Genomic DNA, 20,932 nt, shown 5'->3' on the forward strand with positions numbered 1-20,932 from the left:
TTTTGTTTACATTAAGTGCATCTTATTATGAAAAATTATAAGAATCATAAATCATCCTAAGAACCTATATTGTTTGGTGTTCCTTGTGGAGAACCAAAAACCCAAGCCATCTTCATAGCTTTTGTCTACCATTCTTTGGATTGTGATGAGTCTATCCCGAACGTTTTTATCCACTTGCACCTAATAATGTTGTGGTTTTCCTTATGAATTCGTTAACAAATAATTATGATATCATAATCAGACAAACCTCACGATCATGAATAAAAGAATTATTGTTTATACTATGTTTCAAGATTTTAAAACTTCCACTTGCACCTAAGAATGTTGTTGTTTTCCTTATGAATTCGTTAACAAATAGTTGTGATATCACAATCAGATAAATATTAATGAATAATGGTCAATGGTAAATGTCATAGAGACTTAGATGTTACAAAACGTTAATGGTACGTATTAGATGTTAAAAACGTTAAATGGTATTTTCAAGGAAGATGTTGAGTCATATTCTAAAAATTTAAAGCAATGACTGCTTCTTTAAATAAACATACGTGATATACGAATATGTGACTTAGTATTATTCTAATAGTCATTTTCACGTAGAGATGTGTAATCACTAATCAGTCGTGTTGTCCATGTCGGTTAATATTATATTTTCTGCAAGCGGTTTGTCAGAACATTTGGAAGTTTCTTCAGATGATACTAACGCTTAAGAGAACAATGAATCGGCTTGTCAGAACATTTGGAAGTAATATAGTGAGCTCTTTCTGCGGACTGTTACTGTAATGTCAACGGATAATACCTTTATGATACTGCATCAAGAATATTGGAAGAAGATTAGGATTTGCAGAGACCAATGAATCGTGGAGTACAGTTGATTGATCACGAGCTGGTAGATTTTTGCATTGTAAGAAGCTTTATTGTTTTATCTACATTGGTCTGATTGAATATTATTTCTCCCCCCAAAATTCATTAGCTTTGTAGATAGAAGAAAGAGTAAAAACACACACGCAGAAGCATTTTGACTTCTTTACAATTTCAACGCAGCTGATCCTATTACTGTTACAAGGCTAACAAAAAAAAGAACTTTCTATCTTCAAGATCATGGTTTCGCTGCTATCTATTTAGATACGAATCTCTTGCAACAGCTTCCATTGCCTAAAAACCTTTTGCTAAATATCTTAAAACATGTTGAAAATTGCTTCACGCGATCCAAGCCATGCCCCATGAACAATGCTATCTTTCAACTCGCTTTGCCCTGAAAATCCAACATTACAAGTTTCTGATTACACTGAAGATAACAAGTCAAGAAGTAGGAGAAGGATCAGTGTGTACTAAAGTACCTTCAACAGCAGACCAACACACAACTGAAGGGACACTGTTGGAGAATTTATTCTCAGACAGAAGCTGACCAGACTTTATACTCCAAATGCGAGTGCAGCAGTCCTCTCCTCCTGAAACCAAACATACAAAGTCAAAAAAGGAAACTCAAAATCATGTCATAGCGTTCGGAACAAAGGGTTCCTTTTTTATTACCTGACATGAGGAATCTCTCTGATGGGTCGATGCCAAACTCAATGCGAGTATGAGAATTTACATGCCCTTCATATGTCTGTACAGCCACCCCTCTCTTAACCATGCGTTGATCATATAGCTTTATCTAAAACAAAATAAAGAAAGTTTAGTTTTTAGATAACAACTAAATGCTATGATAATATGCTGAATAGTAGCTGTACTCACCGTTCCATCCATTGAGCTTGCCATTAAGTACTGATCATAAGTTTTCAGTGTCTTCATGCTATAGAAAGAAGGAAGTAACGAATTATACAGCCATGATGACAACAAAGAAGTAACATATATGGTTTCAGTTGTTTACTAACCATGTAAGAGATGAAGGCATATATAACACATGAGATGGATTAATGTTTCCTTTAAGCTGCAAAAATAACAATTGTGAGGAAAGAAAGCATCACTAGAATCGTTGTGACAATCGTTAAATAATTTCAACTTTACCTTAAACCATTCTTTTTTTCTAGCAGTAGCTTGACTTGTCCCACTCGTTGATTGAGACCGTATCTGGTGTCTAGTGAGCCTGCTTGGTCTCTCACGTACATCAACCGACACAATAGCTCCATTCCTGAGCCCGCATTGAACAATGCTCCCCTTCTGTACATAATACACAAACACACGTCAGAAGAAGAAGAAGAAGAAAGGTTCACACACACCTTTAGCAAAAGTCAGTTACCGATTGGTGAAACTGAAGCGCCAAAACATCGCTCTCGCTTCTGAGAAAGTAAGAACCAGCTCCTGTCTCCAAATCAACCAAAGCGCCCCCTAGGTTGGTGCCAATAGCTGCAAGAGTCCCACTCACACTGCAATCAGATGTCCAAATAGTACACTCGGAAGAAACATTCCCCCGGAGACTTCTCGGAGTGACAATGTAAGGTTCCTCAGCAAGGCTTAAGATGAAAACCGACCCTCGTCCAGATGATCCAAGTGTAGTGATCCTGTTTTTTTTTCTAGTGTCAAGGTTTTTACAAATGGGAGAATCAATAGAGAAATTAAAAGACCATGACACGTTCAAAAGGATACAATGCTCGCTTTATGTGGTGAGAGTTCTCAGATGGATTAGAGCTTCCGATTAACTGAATAGAAGATATGCTGGAAGGGGCATGTAGATGAGAGTGTGCTGGTCTCCATATAAGCCTAGGTGCTTCCCTTCTGTTTTCTTTGTAAGGAAGAACAGAAACTGGATCACACTCGGTTCCACCATATAAAGCTTGAGTTTCAAACTCATCAAAGGGTGGTACTTGTCCAGCTTTGGACACTCTCAGTATGCTGAAAAGAAACAAACTTCCTTATCATATAGGTTGGATTGAAAAATAAAATAATAATCTAAGCAATTATCCGATAAATCGAATTGCATAAAAAGTCTTCCAACAAAACAACTACGGTACTATTCTAATAGAACAACTACGGTGCGATTCTAATAGTAACAAAAACATATAAAACAACTACGGTGCGATTCTAATGACACATACATACCTCAAGCAGCCTCCAGTACTGCCAGCTACTAAGATGTTCTTTCTGGTCAAGCCTTGAGATGTTTGTATATCAACCTGAAACTCTTTCAAAGCAGCATCACCTATGTTTTCAGTGGAATCATATCTCCACACCTAAGCATCATCACCATTACACAACACATAGAAGAAAAAAAACATGTTACACACCGGTCTTTTTTATGTAATCTTAATTAGAAAAAGAGAGTAGTGAACTACCAGAGGATTAGAGGCTTGTGTCTTTTCAATCTCCTCCTTGAAGTTAGACTTTTTCTTATTGACAAGAACAACACTTCCACTTAGCTCTCGGGAACAAAGTAGCTTCAAAGCTTTTAGTTTGTTTCTCTTCTGATAATTAGGTTCCTGATGAAAACAAAAACTGATTACACAAACAAACAAGCTAAAGAAGCTGCAAAGACTCGAGCTTTTACACAGTAACTTACCTTGAGAGGCTTTGGGTCTGGCTTTTGCTTCGTTCTTGAAGAAGACGATGAAGAAGAAGAAGGTTTTGAGCCTGGGATTGGACCTCTAATGGCGAAATATTTCTTCTTTTCCTCGTCGAAATAAAACCCAGGAAGCTCTGAAATCAAATTAAAGAAAAAAAACATATTAATTCTCAGGAACGTAATCGGAAATAGAAGAATTATTGAGGAGGAAGAGGTTTAGGGACCTGGTCTCATGTTGTTGTCTTCTAGGCGGCAACTCTGTTCTTCTCTGTGTTCTTAACAGACTCCATTAAACAGCTTTAGGTTTTGTTCAACAAGCTTAACCGGAAACGTGTTTTTACTCAATTTTGGTTTAAAATTTGAATCGGACCGGTTATGATCCGGTTTACAATAGTAGAAACTAAATAACGCTCTTATCGTTTTCTTATCAATTTTTCAGGTGTATGAAAAAACTTCAAATACCAAGGTAGTATAATAAATAAGAATGGATGTATTGTATATATATCTTTGGTCACTAGCGACTCCTCCTCACCTGTTATTGAATTTTGAATGTGATAAAATGATAAGAAATCTATCAATCCAGTTTGGTTTTGGTACAAGTGACCTTTAGTTTGCTTTGGTTCAGATTTAACAAAGAAAACACATAAGAGCATTAGAATGGGCTGTAAGGCATACCTCATAACCACAAGACACTCTGCTTCTATCCCATTATACTTTGCAAAACAATTTCGAAAAGGTTCTTTTCTTTCTCCTGTATCTTCTTGTTTAGTGTTTTGTTTGGTTTGGTTTCTTATAGTTTTTAGGAATTGGTTTTAGGCAAAGGGAAAAACCGAAAACGAGAGGTGAAAACTGATGAATTAGTCCATAGTTTGAAGAAACTGTGCCAAACAAAACGACCTGTGTAGCTTCATTCTCAAGTTGAAAACACTGTTGTCAACTGTTTGTCATACATTTCTTATATTAACATTTACATGTTATAAAGTGTGGATTTGCATAAACACTCTGAAGGAATTAGACACTGACGTGTAGTTGAACAAGCAAAGAAGCAACAAGTGAGTTTTTAGTGGCTGGACCAAATTATCCCTTTTTGTCTGTATCATCAAATCATATCATGGATTGAATGAAACAATACTAAAAGCAAAGAGGCTTTTCCTTTTCATAGATTACTGAAACAACAATGTATATGACAAAAGAATTATCAACAATTTTCCCTATCTTCCATCTTTTTTAAACCCATTAATGATTCCGACCTTCTGTTAATCAACACAACACATTGTAATGTAAGCAACACTTCTTGGTGTTTTACTGACCTTTTCTTTTCTCCACCGGAGAGTTTCAACTTCTTGGTTCAAAACTACTGAACAACCCAATGCTTATAAGCAATCCGGTGAAGCTGATCATACCCCGCAAGCACTCCAGCTCCCGCTACTCCAAGAAGCATGTTCGCAGTAACTCCTCTATACAGCGCATAGAACCCTTCCGTTTTCATTATCTCCCTCAACGCATGAACAGCGTTCCTGTACTTCACAGGCTGCCCTGACGTAAGCATCATCCTCCGCCTTAGCGTATCAAAAGGGTACGCAATGACCCCTGCAGAGGTAGTAATGCTCCAACCCAACAAAAAGCTAGCCAAAAAGTTTCCCTGTCAAAATCACCATTCCCTCCCTCTTAGATTAAGCAAAACTACAAAGGCACAGAAACATGATACTGATCGGTCCTGGGCCAAGCCTGACGAAACATTCGACTTCATGCCCCCAAATTTTTTGAAAAACTTTATATGCAAATAGGCTTCCGAATTTGTAAAAAAAAATTTCCAGACTCCCGAACTACTTAAATCTTTACTAAATCGTCTACGGATCACAAAATCTCAGGACCGGTCCTAAACAAAACCTTAGACCTCCAAAATTATATATAAATAGGCCCTCTTTAAAAAAAATTTAGGTGTGTAAACTATTGAAATCTTTATTAAATTGCCTACAGCCCACAAAATCATCTCAGAGCCGGCCATATCTGCATTACCTCCAAGGAACCAACAAGCACAATGGGTTTGATGGTATCATACATCCCAAAATACATCCCCCGGTAAAGAGTGATCCCCACTATCGAAACCCCAAAGCCACGGTAAAGCCCTTTAACACCGTCGCTAGACAAAGTCCTACGGTACACATCAACCATCCCTCTAAACTGTCTCTTCCCATTCACCGAGCTCTCCTTCGCATCAGTGCCCAAACGTGTCCTCGCGTAGTCCAAATGGTATAAAAACAACGAAGTCGTGGCACCAGCAGCGCTTCCAGAAGCTACATTCCCAGCGAACCACTTGAAGTAACCGTCTCTCTCCTTGGAGTATCCGAGGAGGGTCTTGAAGTAACCTTTAAACGCAAAGTTGGAAGCCTAGTTAAAAAAACAAAGACAAGGGTGAAACTGTGTGTAAAGATAAAAGCTTTTATTTGATTGGTTACCTGTGTAGGGAAGTAGCGGATGACGTTGGCTTGGTTTCCTCTCCAGAAGGAGAGAGCACCTTCTTCTTTGAAGATTCTGAGGAAGCAGTTGGAGAGGCTTGAGTAAGGTGTGGTGAGGTGTCCTGTTTTGATCATTTCTCCTTGGTTTTGGAGTAAAAGTTTCACTCTTTCGATGGGGGCGGCTGCGGATTTGGCGACGATGGCTGCTGCGCCTCCCATGGCGAAGTCCGTTGAGAATTTCTCTGGTTTTCGGACCGAAGTCATCCTTTTGGAGAAAGAGACGGTTTTGAAAGACCTGGAGATTGGTAATGTGATCTTCGCCGCCGCCGGAGAGGGAAGAACACGGCGGCGAAAGATCGTTTGGAGGAGAAAGAGAAGCGTGCGACGTCGTCTTTTGGATCCTTTTAGAATCGAATCCACTAAAATTAGAAAAGAGAGATAATCATCAAATCTGTGAATCAGGAATGTCTGGTTCGATCAAACCGGAACCTATGAATTTATGGTTTATAGAAAACCGGCATGGTGACTGACTGATCTGTGTTGCCTATACCATAAAGGTTTTAGTTGCAGACATTGAAGCCAATCTCGTGCCCTACCACTCCTTATTGGAACCAAGACAGGCCGTTTCTCACCATGTGGATTTTATTTGTTCTCTAATTCTATGGAAGAGAAAGTGAATCATGACAATGGAGTAACAAGTAACTGTTTAAATTTAGTTTAAGACTGATTATAAGCAGTTACCAGTTGCTGGTAGAAACTTTTTAACTGATTATAAGCAGTTACCAGTCTTGAGCATATTCTCTCAGACTGAGCCATACTTGACTCTTCTATCACAGTGGATCCTTGGTGGTTCAAAGAATGAGAGTGAGACTTTTGCTAAACAAACTCAGGCAAATCAATTCTTTTTTTGAATGGTACCAAATGATATTCAGCTTGAAGGTGTTATGAGATATGAGTTTGTTCAGTCTCTTGCTATCTCTATTAAAGCTTGCATTCAAGTTTTGTGTGGTTTCAGAGCAACTAAAGTTTAACAAGTCAAATCCAAAAAGACACCTGAAAACACTCTGGACCATAGTACATAGAAGTTTCAGATAAAAAGGGATTGTGCTTCAGCAGTTAATGCCACACATGGAAGTGTCAGGTCCTTTAGTCTTCATCACGAAAGGATCAATCCTCACCCAAAGCAAAGAGAAGATAGAAGCCAACAAAATCGACCAAATTACCACAATCGTCGGCGTTCTGTTCTGTCTCCCCATCAAACCTTTAAGGAACGGGTAGAGATGAACAATGACCCAAAATGAGAAGAAGAGTTTACCAAACAGAGGTCCCCAAGACTGATACCCATTGTTGATAGCATCCGAGATGCCTGCAACAACTCCAACAATGTTTATGATCAGAACCGTTGTCGGAGGGATAAGCAGAGTTGTCCATTTGAAAGCGTAAAGCTCTCCAAAGTCGTCGTCATCCGTTGCCTTTGACGTGACTGTGAAGTTTGTGTCAATGCCTGCTAAGATCTTGAGGAGTCCTTGGACAACCGCAAAGAGATGAGCTGAGATTCCTCCAATGACCCAGAACTGCTCGTTTCTCCACCACTCCTCAATGCTCACTCCACTCCATCTCAGCTCCAAGATTCCCGTTGCAATGATGGAACCAAACAATGCAATGAAGAAGAGACTAGCAAACGTGCTTATCTGAAGAAAAACAGTTAGTTAGCAAAGTGAAAGCAGCTTTCTAAAATGTTTTTTTATCAAATACTTACTCCGTTTCAAATTAGATGTGGTTCTAGCTAGATTTGTTCATGCTAATTAAGAAAAGAGTTAAATGTTTAGCTTTGCCATTATTTACTAAAACAACACTTATTTTATAAAAAAATTGTTCTACAACGATACTTAATATGAAACAGATGGAGTAGTATACCAACCGGTGGCATGATGAACTTGTCGGTAAGGAGACAGATAGCTGGAAGAATACAGTAGGCAAGGAGTGGAATAGATGTAAAAGGGTAGATTGTTGTGTTAGCATAAGCAAAACGTTCAAGCCATTTGAGTTTGCCTCCTTTGTAGCCGTACCAAAGAGGACTGTGCCGGCTGAAAAAGATTTCAACGGATCCAAGTGCCCAACGCAAAACCTGGTTTAACCTGTCTGATAGATTAATAGGAGCTGAGCCTTTGAATGCAGCTCTCTTAGGCATGCAGTAAATAGATCTCCAGCCACGGCAATGCATCTTGAAACCGGTCAAAATATCCTCAGTGATTGAGCCATAGATCCAACCCAGCTGCATTTCCAAAGATAACACAGAAGTTTGTTACAATTGGAAGGCCGGTTCTGAACAAAGCCAAATGAAACATTCGCTTTTAGCTCTCAAATTTATTTTTATAAATTAAATAGACATATATATGCCCCCAGTTTTGTAAAAACAATTTTTATTGACATATTTACTAAACGGTCCCAAAAATCTAGGGGTGGTCTTACGGTTCAGTATAGTTACCTCAGTTCCCCACTCAGTCTTGTCTTCATAACCACAGCTTATGACATGAATAGCCTCTTTAAGTAGCACTGCAGGACTTGATGATGGAGGAACACCACCATCTTCCATCAAAGTTGAGGTTACAAAGATGGATGATTGCCCAAACTTTTGCTCAAAGTTCATCTCAGACATCAAATGCTCCTTGTCACCCTCTGCTCCTGCCAAAACAAACACTTATCAAATACACGAAACCTACTTCAAGATTATTTGGGATATATAGTTTTACCACCTGCTATGTCGCCATTAGACTCATGCTTGGACTTTCTCCGGCGACCAAAACAAGGACAACAACCACAGCTTATCATCTTAGGACGTTTAGGACCCTTTGGTGGTTCATAACCATACAGAGCTTGTCGTTTGAAAACACAACCAGTACCAACGTAAACTGGACCTTGGATTCCATCTAGAGCTTTCATATTGATCTGTCACAACACACAAGAGGGTAAGAAACCGATTATATCTATATCTCTTAGACCAGATTGTGTCTTACATCAAAGAAGACAGTGTTTCTGTTGGCGTAACGATCATGCCTGTCAATACCATCGAACCTTTGAGGGAACTGCACGTAGCAAACCTTCTTTCCAATCTGAGGATCCATCAAAAAACACATTGCTTCCCTCACGGCCTTGCAGTTGTTAACGTAGTGATCACAGTCCAAGTTCAGCATGAAAGGTGCATTTGTGAGTACTCCCGCTACTCTAACCAGAGCGTTCATGGCACCAGCTTTCTTGTGGTGCTGAAAACCAGGCCGCTTCTCACGTGACACGTACACAAGGCGAGGAAGCTCATGGCCTTCAACATCAAATCCACCGTTGCTGCCGAGGAAGACTTGGATCATACCGGGATGGTCCTTAGTGTTGTTCCCTGGCATGGTGTTCCATCTGGCATGATCCAACCTTCTAGAGGAACCTTTGAGGCTTTAGCCACAAGAGCATTGATCCTCACCTTGAACTCCTCATACTCTCTCTGCAAGAAACCAAGCCTTAGTTATTGAGTGGTGATATAACTTGAACTCAAGTGATATTACACTTACCTTCATGGCTCTACGTTCTTTAACGAACGTTGGCTGGACTTTATCCTTGAGATAATCAATTTTCAACGTGAAGTACATCTCCGGAGCACGTGGCTCTATGGAGAATTTCTTGCAGAAGGGAACCCATTTTCTTGCAAACTCGGCTGTTTCTGCTAGAGAGTCGAATGTGAGCATGGAAGCACCATCGTCAGAGACGTAGCAGGAGATTTTATCAACAGGGTAGTCCATGGCCAAGATTGATAGGACTGTGTTGGATGTGACTAAGGGAGGCTCCTTCATTGGGTCCACTGTACTTACAAAGACATCTACAGGGGCAAGCATGTTTGGTTCACCTTCTCTCTCGTATCTATACAAACAAAAACAAAAAGTTGTATCCATAAAATCTCTTTTTTCATATAAAGTGTCATTATAGACTTTAAATTTATTTCATTATATATGTAGTTTTATATTTTTAATGCATGTTTGATTGTTTTTCCAATTTTATCTTTATTCATTTAACTTATTAATTAATAAATTACATCAAATAATATACTAATTAGGGATATAATGGAATGATTTTCTTAATAAGCTAAGAAATTTTCTTAAACAATATATAAAATGAAACGGAGGGATTAGATTTTAAGGCTTCTACTTGAGAATATGTGGAGATTTACCTGAGGGAGAGACGGTCTAGATAGGTCTCACGGTCGATAGGGAACCACTTGGGGAACTGATCAAGAATCCAAGAGACGGCAAACCATATTTCACATATCACAGAGGTTAGCCATAACCCCAGAGCATCATGCACAGGGTTCAAGAGCCTATAACGTAGAAAAACTGCTAGAATCACAAGCCTAGCAACTATGACCATCCTATATGGATTGATCTTGCTTGATGCTATGGGAACTTTCCGCGAGAGTGGCTGCCTTGCCTCGTCTATCCTGCAAGCCATTTCCAAAAAATATCCAAAAGATTGTAAGCATGAATCGGATGAAACTGAGAGTTAGAGAAATGATTGTGGAGACATTACAGTCCCATGTCAGGATCATCATCTGGTTCTGGACCAAGGTTTCCTTGCTGGAGCTTCCAGTCATCCATTCTTTCTCGCCATCCTCCCTCCTTCTTATCATCCCATCTCTCACTCCCTACCAAAAGAAGAAGAAAAGTGTTGTTAGAAACATCTACTTCATGTGCTTTTATTTGATATAACAATGTAAGAGCCTAAAGTCTTTGTGTATGAAACTATGTCCCTATTGAGTTGTTAGAAACCTCTACTTCATTTGCTTGTAGTTAGTTTCGTTACAGAAGCAGCTCTTTTCTCAAACAAGCCTCTGGTGATTAATTTTTTTGTAAGAGCTTAAAGTCCTTGTTTAAAAAACTATGTCTTTATGTGTTTCAAAAAAAAAAAAAAAAACTATGTCTTTATCTACTACCAAACTAGTTCAATACCTAGCTGACATGCTTCATACCTTTGTTATTTTTGCATGATAAGAGCGACCTTAAAACACACATATTATGAGTATCTAAGTATATGGTTAACAACATCATTTTGTCTTTGTGCTACTACTAGTTACAGAGGACAATGAGCAGAGAGGCTCACCAGCTTCAGATGATGGATATGGGTGCACACGCTTATGAAGCCCATGCTCTCCTCCAGCTGGGAACTCTCCACTTACCTGCAGAAAATCCAAAAGATATTAAAAAAATTATACAAAGTTGAATCTTATATATTATTTACATAAGAAGAAAAAAATTATGTAAAGCATATTTTCTCTGTACATGTCTACTATGGCCACCGGCTATAACAGGTGGGAATCTCCCGTTCTCATCATCATCAGGACCTCTTCCATAGCTCATTTTCCCATAGAGCATGGACTCAGCAGAATGATTCTGCTTGTTATGTTCATCATCGATATTAAACTCGTGCTCAATATCATCAATATCCTCTTCATCCTCATCTCCTTCCACTCTTGGGCTTCCTCTGAGACGCTTGTAACGAGTCTTGCACTGAGGACAGTTCTGTGTCCCTTCTCTTCTCTCGTACTCGTAGCATGGCCTGCACGCTGGAAAACCACACTCGTTGCAAGCTACGAACAGGTCTCCCTCTACTGTTAACCCAATCTGATCTCCACATATCTCACAGAATTGTCCATCCAGATTCTTCAGAGGCTTCGGCTGTAATTATTAAAAAAAATTAAATGTTCAGTTCCATGAAAAGTACATATCAACAAAATCATTTTTAAGTATATAACGTAATCTTTAATTGTTACAGTAATCATATAATCCTTAACTAATCCCAAATATGTCGACTAATTAATATGTTCTTGCTTGTTTTGATGATCTTACCTTAATTTAGCGTTTGTGAATCACAAGATATGATATTTTTAAAAACTATAGTTACTTAAAATGGGTTAATTGTATTGTAAAAACTAAAAACTAATATCAGACTATGAGTTACCTCTTCGTGGTTGTGAATGACAACAAGCTCGTTACGGTTATGCGAACCGGCAACAAGACCGGCGCTGGCTTCCATATCAGCGGCAGTGAGAGAGGACAAAACCGAAACTAGGACATTCAGTATATGAAGAACAAGTCTTTTATCAGTGAAGATGAGGAAACCCTTTTTAAGTTTCTCTCTCTCTGTATGGTACGTAGTTTGTTGCATAGTCTCCATTGCCTTCAAGCTAAGCTTTCGTCTTTTTTTTAATATTATTTTTTAATATTGTTTTCATGCAACAAACTCAAGTCTCACATCCATCAGCTAGCTAATGTCTTCCTTTAAAGGTCGCGGTTTTCTCAAGCTTCACCACGTCTTCTTAAAAGTCTCTTATCATTTTACTGTCCTAATCGCTTTCCCACTAGTTGATTACACTAAAAATAATATATGGTTATTCTGATTTTTTATAAAAGATGCCAACAACAAAAGAGAGATCTGTATGTACTTGTATTTTTTTTTAAATTAAAATTAGTTGGAAGATTTGGTGAGGGGAGAGTGCAAGCCAAGTTAGGTTCCCTGCCTATATATGAGTTTTCTGCATACAAGCCCATGGGAAAATTGACGGGCTCTAATTGGTCCGTTTGGGCCTGACAGAGGGAAACAGAAGGGGCCCTGACCATCCTTCATTACTTCAGAATATAAGAGCACCCGCAACGCGGGATGATAAAGAATCCTTAGCGCTAATTCGAAAGTAAGTTATGTTATAATAATATTAATTATCGTAATAACTCTAAGGATTGGTCCGTCGCGAAGGATTTTAAGGACTTGATCCTTGTGGACGTGGCAGTGTGTGAGTGGATGGTGATCGGTTTGTGTTTGTGTTGGGTCTTCTTTAGGTGGTCATTCATGATCATGTTGGATTTTAATATTAAATCATCTTATAAACTCTTATGTGTAATCTTTATATTTAATCATGTTTTTATTTAGGAATTTTTCTATCTTTATGTTTAATTATTGTTTTTATTTTTAATTATTATATTTATATGTTTAATTTTTATTTTTTAAGTTTACTTTTAGTATTTTATGTTAAGTTATTCTATTTAATCATTCAATATATAAAAATTATATTTCACTAAACAAAAAAAAAATTATATTTTTTTATTCCTAAAGATTCCAACTTCGAATTCACCATTGTACACACATTTTTCACAAGAGTCCTTAACTATTCAAAAAAAAAAATGATAATTTATTCCTAAGGACTCCACAGTGGTCAAGCAAAACAAAAGAGTAGAGTAGGAGAAGAATCGAGCATGTGGAATTAGTTACCAACGTGCACAAATCAGAATTTGAGAGTCTCTTTGTATTTTTTTATCTTCCCTAAACATACATGCTCTAAAAGAATATAAACATATGGTTCCAATGGTAGATTAAAAATAAAATAAAATGTGGTCATACTTTATAAAATTTATCCAATTAAATCGAAACTAATAAAATGTCACACGAAACTTACCAAGAAATAGAACTGAATCGAACTGTTCACAACACACAAAGCAAACACTAATTAAAGATCTTTAACTATTTTCCTAAGTGTTGTTCCAAACTGTAAACGCACCTTCTCCACCACCTTCCCCATTAAAGTACATATTAGAGCCAACATTATTCGAAATTCCCACAGGAAAACCTCCTCCTCCTTGCTGTTGCTGAGCAAAATAATAATGGTTTCTTGCGTCGTAAGCAATCTCAGCAGCGGCCAAAGCATCGCAGTTAAGAGATGTTCCAACCGGGGTTGCAAGTGCTTGATGACTACCATAACCATCGACATTTCCATAAACAGTAACCATATCACCCGAAGCAGAACTATGCTGATCGATATTAGCCATGAGGCTCGGCGAGTTGCTCAAGAAATGGTGCTGATCTTCCTCTTCTTTAAAATAAGCCCTAGCACTCCCTCCATTGTAATAATTATTGTACCTCTCTTGATGTTGCTGTAATAAGCTCAAATCTATTCCATGATGATGCTGAACCGCAGCGTTTTGCCAACCGCTAGCATCATTTTCACCCTCTGAAATGTTATTATTGATCATCATACTAGGAACCGGATGGTTAACTTCCTTGAGACGTTTCGCAGAGCTACCAATAGGAAGACTCGGGCTCTCGAGGATTGCTTTAACGTTGTATCTGCTCATTTCGAAGTTAGTCACTGCGGTTAATCCTCTAAATTTGATGGCAGCAATGTCGTATGCCTCTGCAGCCTCTTCTTGTGTGCCTGCATATATCATATCATATCATATGTAAACTTCAAGTATATATTATATAGTATTTAGTTATTATCTATTGATATATTTGATTGCTTACAAATTTTGTTTTAAAAAAGTTTAATTAAATTTACCAAAAGTTCCCAAGTAGAGGTCTTTGTTACCGGCGACTCTTCCGATCCTAGCTTGCCATCTTCCATGTTGGTGATGCCTTTCGTACCCATTGGGAGAATATTTTTCATCAAACAAAAAGGCTTTAAATATTGTATATGTTATCAATTATGTCGATTACCTTGTTACTCCTCGATAAATCGATGCTCCACGAGAGAAACCACTACTTTTCCTGCATATTTAAATGTGTATTATATATAGATGCATACTAATTATTAGACATGAATAACGAAGTATTAAAAGAATGTACGCGTGAGGGTGATGGGTTTCTAGAATATATAATAGATGCCATAAGCAATAAATACAGCGGTTCATTATGTACCTGCGCAGAGAGGCAACATACTCTTGCCGCGTCATGTGGTTCATATCTTCTACCTCTTTCTCATATTCAGTTATCTGCATATGATATCAAACCAAATACTAAACATAAAAATTAATAATAAGATAATGGCTTTATAAGCCTAAACAGACCGGAAAAAAAGAACAAAATTGGCTTGAAATTCTGAGGTGTTGTAATATTGATTAAATTGACTTACAGGGAAATTAGTAGTAGTGGTAGTTCCCCAATACTTGAGTGCGGCTAAATCATACGCCCTAGCTGCTTTTTCTTCTTTGTCATAACCTCCTGCATGCATGATCAGATTAAAAATGAATTAGACTACAGATTTACTTGGATTATAAGTACATTATTATTTATTCATAGCTTTGTTCAACTTATACTTACCCAAATAAACTGAGTAGAGAACCATCAGGTTGTTTCAAAAAAAAAAAAAAAAAAAAAAAGAGAACCATCAGGTTAGAACACCCATGAAAAAAAAACCTAGATTAGTTGGAAAGTAAATGGTGAATGAAAAATGACAAATCATAAATTAAATATTATTACCTTGTCTTCCTTTGCGAGCTTGGCCTTCTCTTTTGCAACTATTATCCCACAAATGTGCCTCATATCTTCCTGTCCACCGATGCCTGAACATTTAATACAAACATATTTCATCATGGAGCATACCAATATATATATATATATATATATATATATATATATTCATTAATATTCTATATGAGCCCATATATATCAAGGAACATTCCGTAGCACTCTCTCAACCGATCCATTAAATACCCCAATCTTTACCGAGAAAATCACGGTTCAAACGACATTTTAGACATCCAAAATTAAATAAAGGAAGAGAACCTTGTAACACCGCGATATATAGACGTCCTTTGTCCAAAACTCTCAATAGTTTTCTTAGGTGTAGCATCAACGCTATCAACATTGGTCTTCTCTTGAACAACATTATTCCTATTGTTGTACTTGTTGCTATCACAAGTAGTAGATGAGTTCATAGAGAGTGACAAGCCTCTTGCGGCATTCCCATTATTCTCTTGATGATCCACATTAGACACCGGCTGATTCGTCAGCCATGTCTTAATCATCGAAAGGCCTAATGAGCCACCAGCACCGTCTCCTCCTCCACAACCACCATTTCCATCTCCACCATTTTCGCTGTTGTTGTAAATCGTGGTGGTGCGGCCGAAGAAATTCTCAAGCTTTGGTTCATTTTGGTCATTACTGTGGATGTTATTGCATGCACCACCATTGATGTCCCAATCTATATAAAAAAAACAAAGAATTCCGTAACTAATCAATGGTTTGTTGAACTGGATTTCATCATCGTTCTATAATACGAAATGGTGTTCATTCTCTCCTTCATTGTAAGAACAAAAAAAGATACAAAATTAAATTGTATATGTATATATTATGATACTAAATAAATGAGAAAATATAATATCAATTCGTATTTATGTATGATTGACATACTTTTAATTTCATGAGAAATGAACAAACATCAAACCCCACACATGGATATTCTCAAAAGAAATGAAATCAATAAACAAGCCCGAAAAGAAAACGAAAACGAAAAAAAAAAAAGACAAAACAAAATAGGGCTACGTGCGTGCGTGAGTCTTGGTTTTTGTTCTATGCATTGGAAGAAGGAGAAAATTTGACAAAAACAAATAAAATAAATAAGTAATTCTAAAACAATAACCTCGGGAGTGACTATTGTTGTCTCTGGTGAAGGCATCGAGGACGACACCAAAGGGAGAAGGAAACGATGTTTGAACAGCTGAAGACTCATCAGAGGCAGCAGTCATATCGTAACAATACTCCCCCGTGACATCTACGGCTGTTGTGGCGGTGGAAGAGTCGACGACCCCCGTACGATGGATATTTTGGTCAGAAGGAGAGAGAGAAAAACCTAGCCAATTATTATTCATCGAGTTCGTAAGGTGATCTAAAAGGTTTCTTGTGAGAGATTAGAGAAGAAGAACTTAGTTAGGGTTCATGCACGAAGACGAAGAGAAAAAGGTTTTGGTCTTAATGAAGAGAGAAGAAGAAGAAGAAAAGTCAAAAACATAATGTTTCATTTCTTCCGAGGCGACGTATTATGCGCAATTATATAAACGAATTTTGAAATCAAATTCAGAAAATTAAAAAAAAAACATTTACTTGAAAATGTGGAGATGTATTGGTCGGTTTGAAGGGTAGGGGTAGTAACTAGTAAATAATTAACTGCCTAATCTATTAAATACTACTCCTATCAAGTTTGGTTAATGACATTTTAATTAATCAGTCAAAAATGAAAAAAAAACCCTTTCAAATCAAATCTCCGTTTTAATGAGATTCGTGTCGTTTGTGACAAAAATATAAAAAGAGTAACACGAGGACCAATAGTAAAATCCAAAACTCGCTAGCTGTCGAACTAAGACCAATGATGCTGTGTCTGGTGGAGACATGTGTATATGTGAACCTATGGCCGAGCGAGCTGATATTTGAATTACATAGATCCCTGCTTAAACGAAACATACGTTCCTCTAAAGATAGACAACACTAGTAGTATGTAATTAGCTTCACAGGTGATCTTGATCATACAAGATGTCATATCTCAGCTACTAATCAGTTTTAAAAATGCAATACACATTTTTTTGTTGATGTTACTTTTTATAGATATTTGAAATATATGTAGTATATAAGAACAAACTTACACTACATATATTTGATCGGTTTGAAGAAGTTGCTACCTTTGTGATCGGTTTGAAGAAGATAGGGATCACCTCTTCCTCAGGTGTGAAGTTAGCCAGCATCTATGGGCCATGATCATCAGAAGGCTAGGGTACATAACTCTCTCCTTTCAATTTTGGGATGCTTTTTCTGATTGGTTGGGATCAAAGGATTCAATCTGTCCAACAACTCTAAGAAGATTAGTTGCTCAAGCAGTTATCTACTCTTTGTGGCATGAGAGGAACAATAGGCTACATAACAACATCTCCTCCTCTTCAGAAGTCCTCTTTAAACTACTTGATCGCAGAATCAGAGACGCCATTCTCGCTCGTAGGAACCGTAAGAAGTTCAAAAACCTACTTGCTAAATGGTTAACTTTTGCCTAACAGCAAGGGGATCAATTAGCACTATTTTCTCAGGTTATCTCTATGTTTTATCTTTTTTGTCATGGAGCTTGTTCCTGACCTGTAGGGGTGGGCGTTCGGGTACCCGTTCGGGTTCGGATCGGGTATTTCGGATTTTCGGGTATTTCGGTATAGAGGTGTAGAACCCGTTCGGGTATTTCTATACTTCGGGTCGGGTTCGGGTATTTTTAATTCGGATTCGGTTATTTCGGATCGGGTTCGGATATTTAGATTTTGAAGAAAAAATTAAATTTTTCATTTCTTAAATTTCTTGTATTTAAAAATATAAATTTTACTTAACTTCTTTTTATTTTTAATAGATTAAATGGTTAATAGATTTAAACATAATATTTTAAAACTAAAAATGCATTAATTTAATAATTTTTTTAAAATTTTGGATGTAACTTTTTGTTAATTTTTGAAATAAAAAAAACTTGACATGCTTTTTAAGTGAGTAGCAAATCATTTTTTCCGGAATTGTATGTATATCATGTGAACTTAAAGTATGTGTATTATTAATATAATTATTTTATATAAAATGAGATATGTAAAATAGAAATATAAGGTTAATTATACATATGTTCGGTTATCTTCGGATATCCATTCGGGTTCGGATATTATCCATTCGGGTTCGGGTATCCAATCTCTCCTAATTCAATACCCGTTCGGGTATTTTGTTACTTCGGTTCGGATTTCGGTTCGGGTTTTTCGGATCGGGTTCGGGTGCCACTTCGGATATCGGGTAAAGTGCCCACCCCTACTGACCTGTCTTAAACTCTTTGTAATATGCAAACTGCCCATTCAAGTAATGCAATTCAAATTCTTAGCAAAAAAAAAAAATACTTACACATATAACAGAAACGAATAAGTTTCCAGTGGCTGTTGTTCAGCCAATTAAAACGTCCCAAAAGTTTCAAAACACATATAATTCCGTCCTCCAACAGTCCAACTATAATAACATTGTAAACGCAAAAAGTAAATAAATGTAATACTTAAAACTAGCATAATTACATAGAGGTGAATGACTAGTAGGGGATGCTAGAGATGTACATCCTAAAGCGATAGTTGTAAAGTAGTTGCAGCTTATCCGATTAATATCGAATTTAAAAATGATTTAGGGAAATTAGGGTAATTAGGGAGGCAAAAATAGGGTATACACATGGATCAATGAAAAGATAGTGAGCATGTGCATGTGTTTATAATCTTTCGAATGTTTAGACAAATTTAAAAGTTTTGGACTTTATTTGGTAAGATACGATTCAATGGATCCTCTTTGTCTATTTTATAATTTATTTCACTTTCCTCCATTATTATGCTTGCGATATCTAACACACCACCAACACACGTTCGAGAATTGCCTCGTACCTGCAAAACCATACTATTATTTCTCTTATAATTTGTTCATATCTGTAATAACCCCGAGGCCTTTGGTACTCAATTATTTCAACATATCCACTCAATTAGTGAAATTATACGAATTTAAAGGTTCTTAATTACACTTTCGATATACGGTTTAACTTTTTCTGATTTCAACTCAAAACGTTATTCATTTACTTTATGTTTTGATGAAGGGACAATACTAAAAATAAAAGAAATATAATTGGTTCGGTTGCAAACATATTTATCATCCACGATAAAACTAACTTCATTGCATGTGTGTGTTTTGTGTTTTTGCTAATAGCATTGCATGTGTGTTATTTTTGTTTAGATAAGATTTCACTGCATCCACGTATTAATAATGGTAAAACGTAAAAATGAAAGACGGATGAGGGTTTGGCTATATCATGATCAGACTTTTGTGTAAAACCATTATTACTTGTCAAAGCCAAACAAAAGAATTAGTTTTAAGCAGTGTTTTTTTCAAAAAAGGAAAATTAATGTGTTGGGGCTAACTTATTGATGTGAGAAAAGACTTGTAGAATCCATCTGAAAACAAATGGAAACACCTGTCGATCAAGATATCTACAACTGACAAGAGCGTGTGGCCAAAAATAATAAAACCTGTATGTAGGTAGAAAATGAGGAAGAGTGGTAAAAGAAGAGGAAAATAGTATTGAAAAATCAGATGGACGAGTTTGAGGTATTTGTCAGTATAAATGCAACTGCTGCAGTGCTGCTGTTCTACCATTCCTCCACCCTAAACCTTTTACTTTGCACCCATTCATTGTGCATTTGCATGCACATGTTTACTATATATATACACATTAACAGTAGCAACATGCATGCTCATTCAGAAGTATTTTAATACTTTATTCATTTTTTGGTCTAATATACACATGTTTAGTTAAATCAAAATATCGTTTCTTGTTGATTAACATTTTAAATCAAAAGAGGTCTTGTTGATTGAAATTAGGGTTTATAGTGCTTTCATATTTAGACCTTCTATATAAGGAATCTCTCATATATTACACAATATTTTATCTTCTGTAATGTAAAGACGAATGTGGAAATGATAAGGGTCTGCAAACGTCTGCCTTCGGCGTACGAAAACCCATAACATTAGCACATTGCAATTGCACCAACCAGTGTCATTGTCATATTATTAATATTTATGCTCTATTTTTATATTTTTTATCAAGACAAATAAATAAACATTTCACTTTTCATTTTTTATACAAGAACAGCCTTTTCCCCGGTTAAAGCGGGGGAGTTCTTTTTTTTTGGATCAAATCGGGGGAGTTCTTGTGTTTCCACTCTACATCACAACCATTCATTTTTTGCATGACTGACACATCTCATTTTCTTTTAGAATACTTTTACTTTCCGTATGTAATTTATTATATATATATCTTGGAAAAGAAAAATCCTTCTATCGTTCAGATTTTTCATAATTGACCGAATGTTAAATTGGCGTGCGCATACATAAGGCAAGGTTATGATTGGAACTCCTTTTTTTTTACAGAAAGTTGAATTCTTTATGATGAAACATAACGTTAAGGATTCACTTCTTAATATGGCATTCTTTAGTTGAATTTTGGTTTTCAGAGGAATCCTCACTTGTGACAACTAAATATACGTCAACAAGAACCCAAATTAAAAAGCTAAAAATCCCTCAAGTAGCACCATTATTATTTTCATTTAAAAACTGCAAAATATAACTATGGTTAACT

General features: G+C 36.8%; 4 protein-coding genes and 1 long non-coding RNA gene across 7 annotated transcripts; 1 reads left to right on the forward strand and 4 right to left on the reverse strand.

The window, feature by feature from the left end:
* Positions 1 to 944: 944 nt before the first annotated feature.
* LOC103851104 lies at positions 945 to 4,380 on the reverse strand. Of its 2 annotated transcripts, XM_009127933.3 has the most exons (12): positions 3,724 to 4,380; positions 3,497 to 3,633; positions 3,273 to 3,416; positions 3,040 to 3,170; positions 2,587 to 2,832; positions 2,240 to 2,501; positions 2,008 to 2,160; positions 1,875 to 1,930; positions 1,735 to 1,792; positions 1,531 to 1,654; positions 1,338 to 1,448; positions 945 to 1,252 (listed from the first exon to the last, which is right to left on the reverse strand). In XM_009127933.3, the coding sequence occupies exons 1-12, from the start codon at positions 3,731 to 3,733 to the stop codon at positions 1,176 to 1,178; spliced, it is 1,509 nt and encodes a 502-aa protein (XP_009126181.1). In that variant the 5' UTR covers positions 3,734 to 4,380; the 3' UTR covers positions 945 to 1,175. The 2 variants fall into 2 exon arrangements, with proteins under 2 accessions (XP_009126181.1, XP_033141726.1); XM_033285835.1 differs by lacking the exon at positions 3,273 to 3,416.
* Positions 4,381 to 4,631: 251 nt separating this feature from the next.
* LOC103851105 (ADP,ATP carrier protein ER-ANT1) lies at positions 4,632 to 6,371 on the reverse strand. Of its 2 annotated transcripts, none has more exons than XM_033285838.1 (3): positions 5,983 to 6,371; positions 5,519 to 5,890; positions 4,632 to 5,141 (listed from the first exon to the last, which is right to left on the reverse strand). In XM_033285838.1, the coding sequence occupies exons 1-3, from the start codon at positions 6,220 to 6,222 to the stop codon at positions 4,854 to 4,856; spliced, it is 900 nt and encodes a 299-aa protein (XP_033141729.1). In that variant the 5' UTR covers positions 6,223 to 6,371; the 3' UTR covers positions 4,632 to 4,853. The 2 variants fall into 2 exon arrangements, with proteins under 2 accessions (XP_033141729.1, XP_009126182.1); XM_009127934.3 differs by having other exon boundaries at positions 5,959 to 6,370.
* Positions 6,372 to 7,067: 696 nt separating this feature from the next.
* On the reverse strand, positions 7,068 to 12,683 carry LOC103851106 (cellulose synthase A catalytic subunit 7 [UDP-forming]). Its single transcript, XM_009127936.3, is given in 12 exon segments — positions 7,068 to 7,649; positions 7,880 to 8,233; positions 8,447 to 8,643; positions 8,715 to 8,907; positions 8,976 to 9,355; positions 9,358 to 9,451; positions 9,519 to 9,864; positions 10,172 to 10,438; positions 10,528 to 10,642; positions 11,098 to 11,173; positions 11,277 to 11,672; positions 11,956 to 12,683. Coding segments are annotated over 12 exon segments (3,216 nt in total). The 5' UTR covers positions 12,172 to 12,683.
* A 247-nt stretch (positions 12,684 to 12,930) lies between these two features.
* Positions 12,931 to 20,895, reverse strand: LOC103851109 (AP2-like ethylene-responsive transcription factor BBM2). Its single transcript, XM_009127939.2, has 10 exons — positions 18,588 to 20,895; positions 16,406 to 17,883; positions 15,550 to 15,967; positions 15,244 to 15,326; positions 15,085 to 15,093; positions 14,897 to 14,985; positions 14,683 to 14,756; positions 14,482 to 14,532; positions 14,324 to 14,400; positions 12,931 to 14,200 (listed from the first exon to the last, which is right to left on the reverse strand). The coding sequence occupies exons 2-10, from the start codon at positions 16,632 to 16,634 to the stop codon at positions 13,518 to 13,520; spliced, it is 1,713 nt and encodes a 570-aa protein (XP_009126187.1). The 5' UTR covers positions 16,635 to 17,883; positions 18,588 to 20,895; the 3' UTR covers positions 12,931 to 13,517.
* Positions 14,742 to 15,230, forward strand: LOC117132149. The gene is made up of 2 exons (XR_004455650.1): positions 14,742 to 15,112; positions 15,156 to 15,230. It is a non-coding gene; the product is annotated as an uncharacterized LOC117132149 (long non-coding RNA).
* Positions 20,896 to 20,932: the final 37 nt, after the last annotated feature.

This window comes from Brassica rapa, chromosome A02, assembly GCF_000309985.2.
Source record: "Brassica rapa cultivar Chiifu-401-42 chromosome A02, CAAS_Brap_v3.01, whole genome shotgun sequence".
NCBI classification, from domain to species: domain Eukaryota; kingdom Viridiplantae; phylum Streptophyta; class Magnoliopsida; order Brassicales; family Brassicaceae; genus Brassica; species Brassica rapa.

Coding starts and splice junctions, on each gene's coding strand:
- LOC103851104 (XM_009127933.3), bottom strand. Junction 2,161..2,239: donor CGCTTCAGTTTCACCAATCG/GTAACTGACTTT, acceptor TATTATGTACAG/AAGGGGAGCATTGTTCAATG. Junction 1,253..1,337: donor GTGTTGGTCTGCTGTTGAAG/GTACTTTAGTAC, acceptor TTGGATTTTCAG/GGCAAAGCGAGTTGAAAGAT.
- LOC103851105 (XM_009127934.3), bottom strand. CDS start 6,222: ATGACTTCGGTCCGAAAACCAGAGAAATTCTCAACGGACTTCGCCATG. Junction 5,891..5,958: donor TCCGCTACTTCCCTACACAG/GTAACCAATCAA, acceptor TTTTTTAACTAG/GCTTCCAACTTTGCGTTTAA. Junction 5,142..5,518: donor TGCTTGTTGGTTCCTTGGAG/GTAATGCAGATA, acceptor TGATTTTGACAG/GGAAACTTTTTGGCTAGCTT.
- LOC103851109 (XM_009127939.2), bottom strand. CDS start 16,634: ATGAATAATAATTGGCTAGGTTTTTCTCTCTCTCCTTCTGACCAAAAT. Junction 15,968..16,405: donor CAACAATAGTCACTCCCGAG/GTTATTGTTTTA, acceptor TTTTTTATATAG/ATTGGGACATCAATGGTGGT. Junction 14,757..14,896: donor CCACTACTACTAATTTCCCT/GTAAGTCAATTT, acceptor TATCATATGCAG/ATAACTGAATATGAGAAAGA.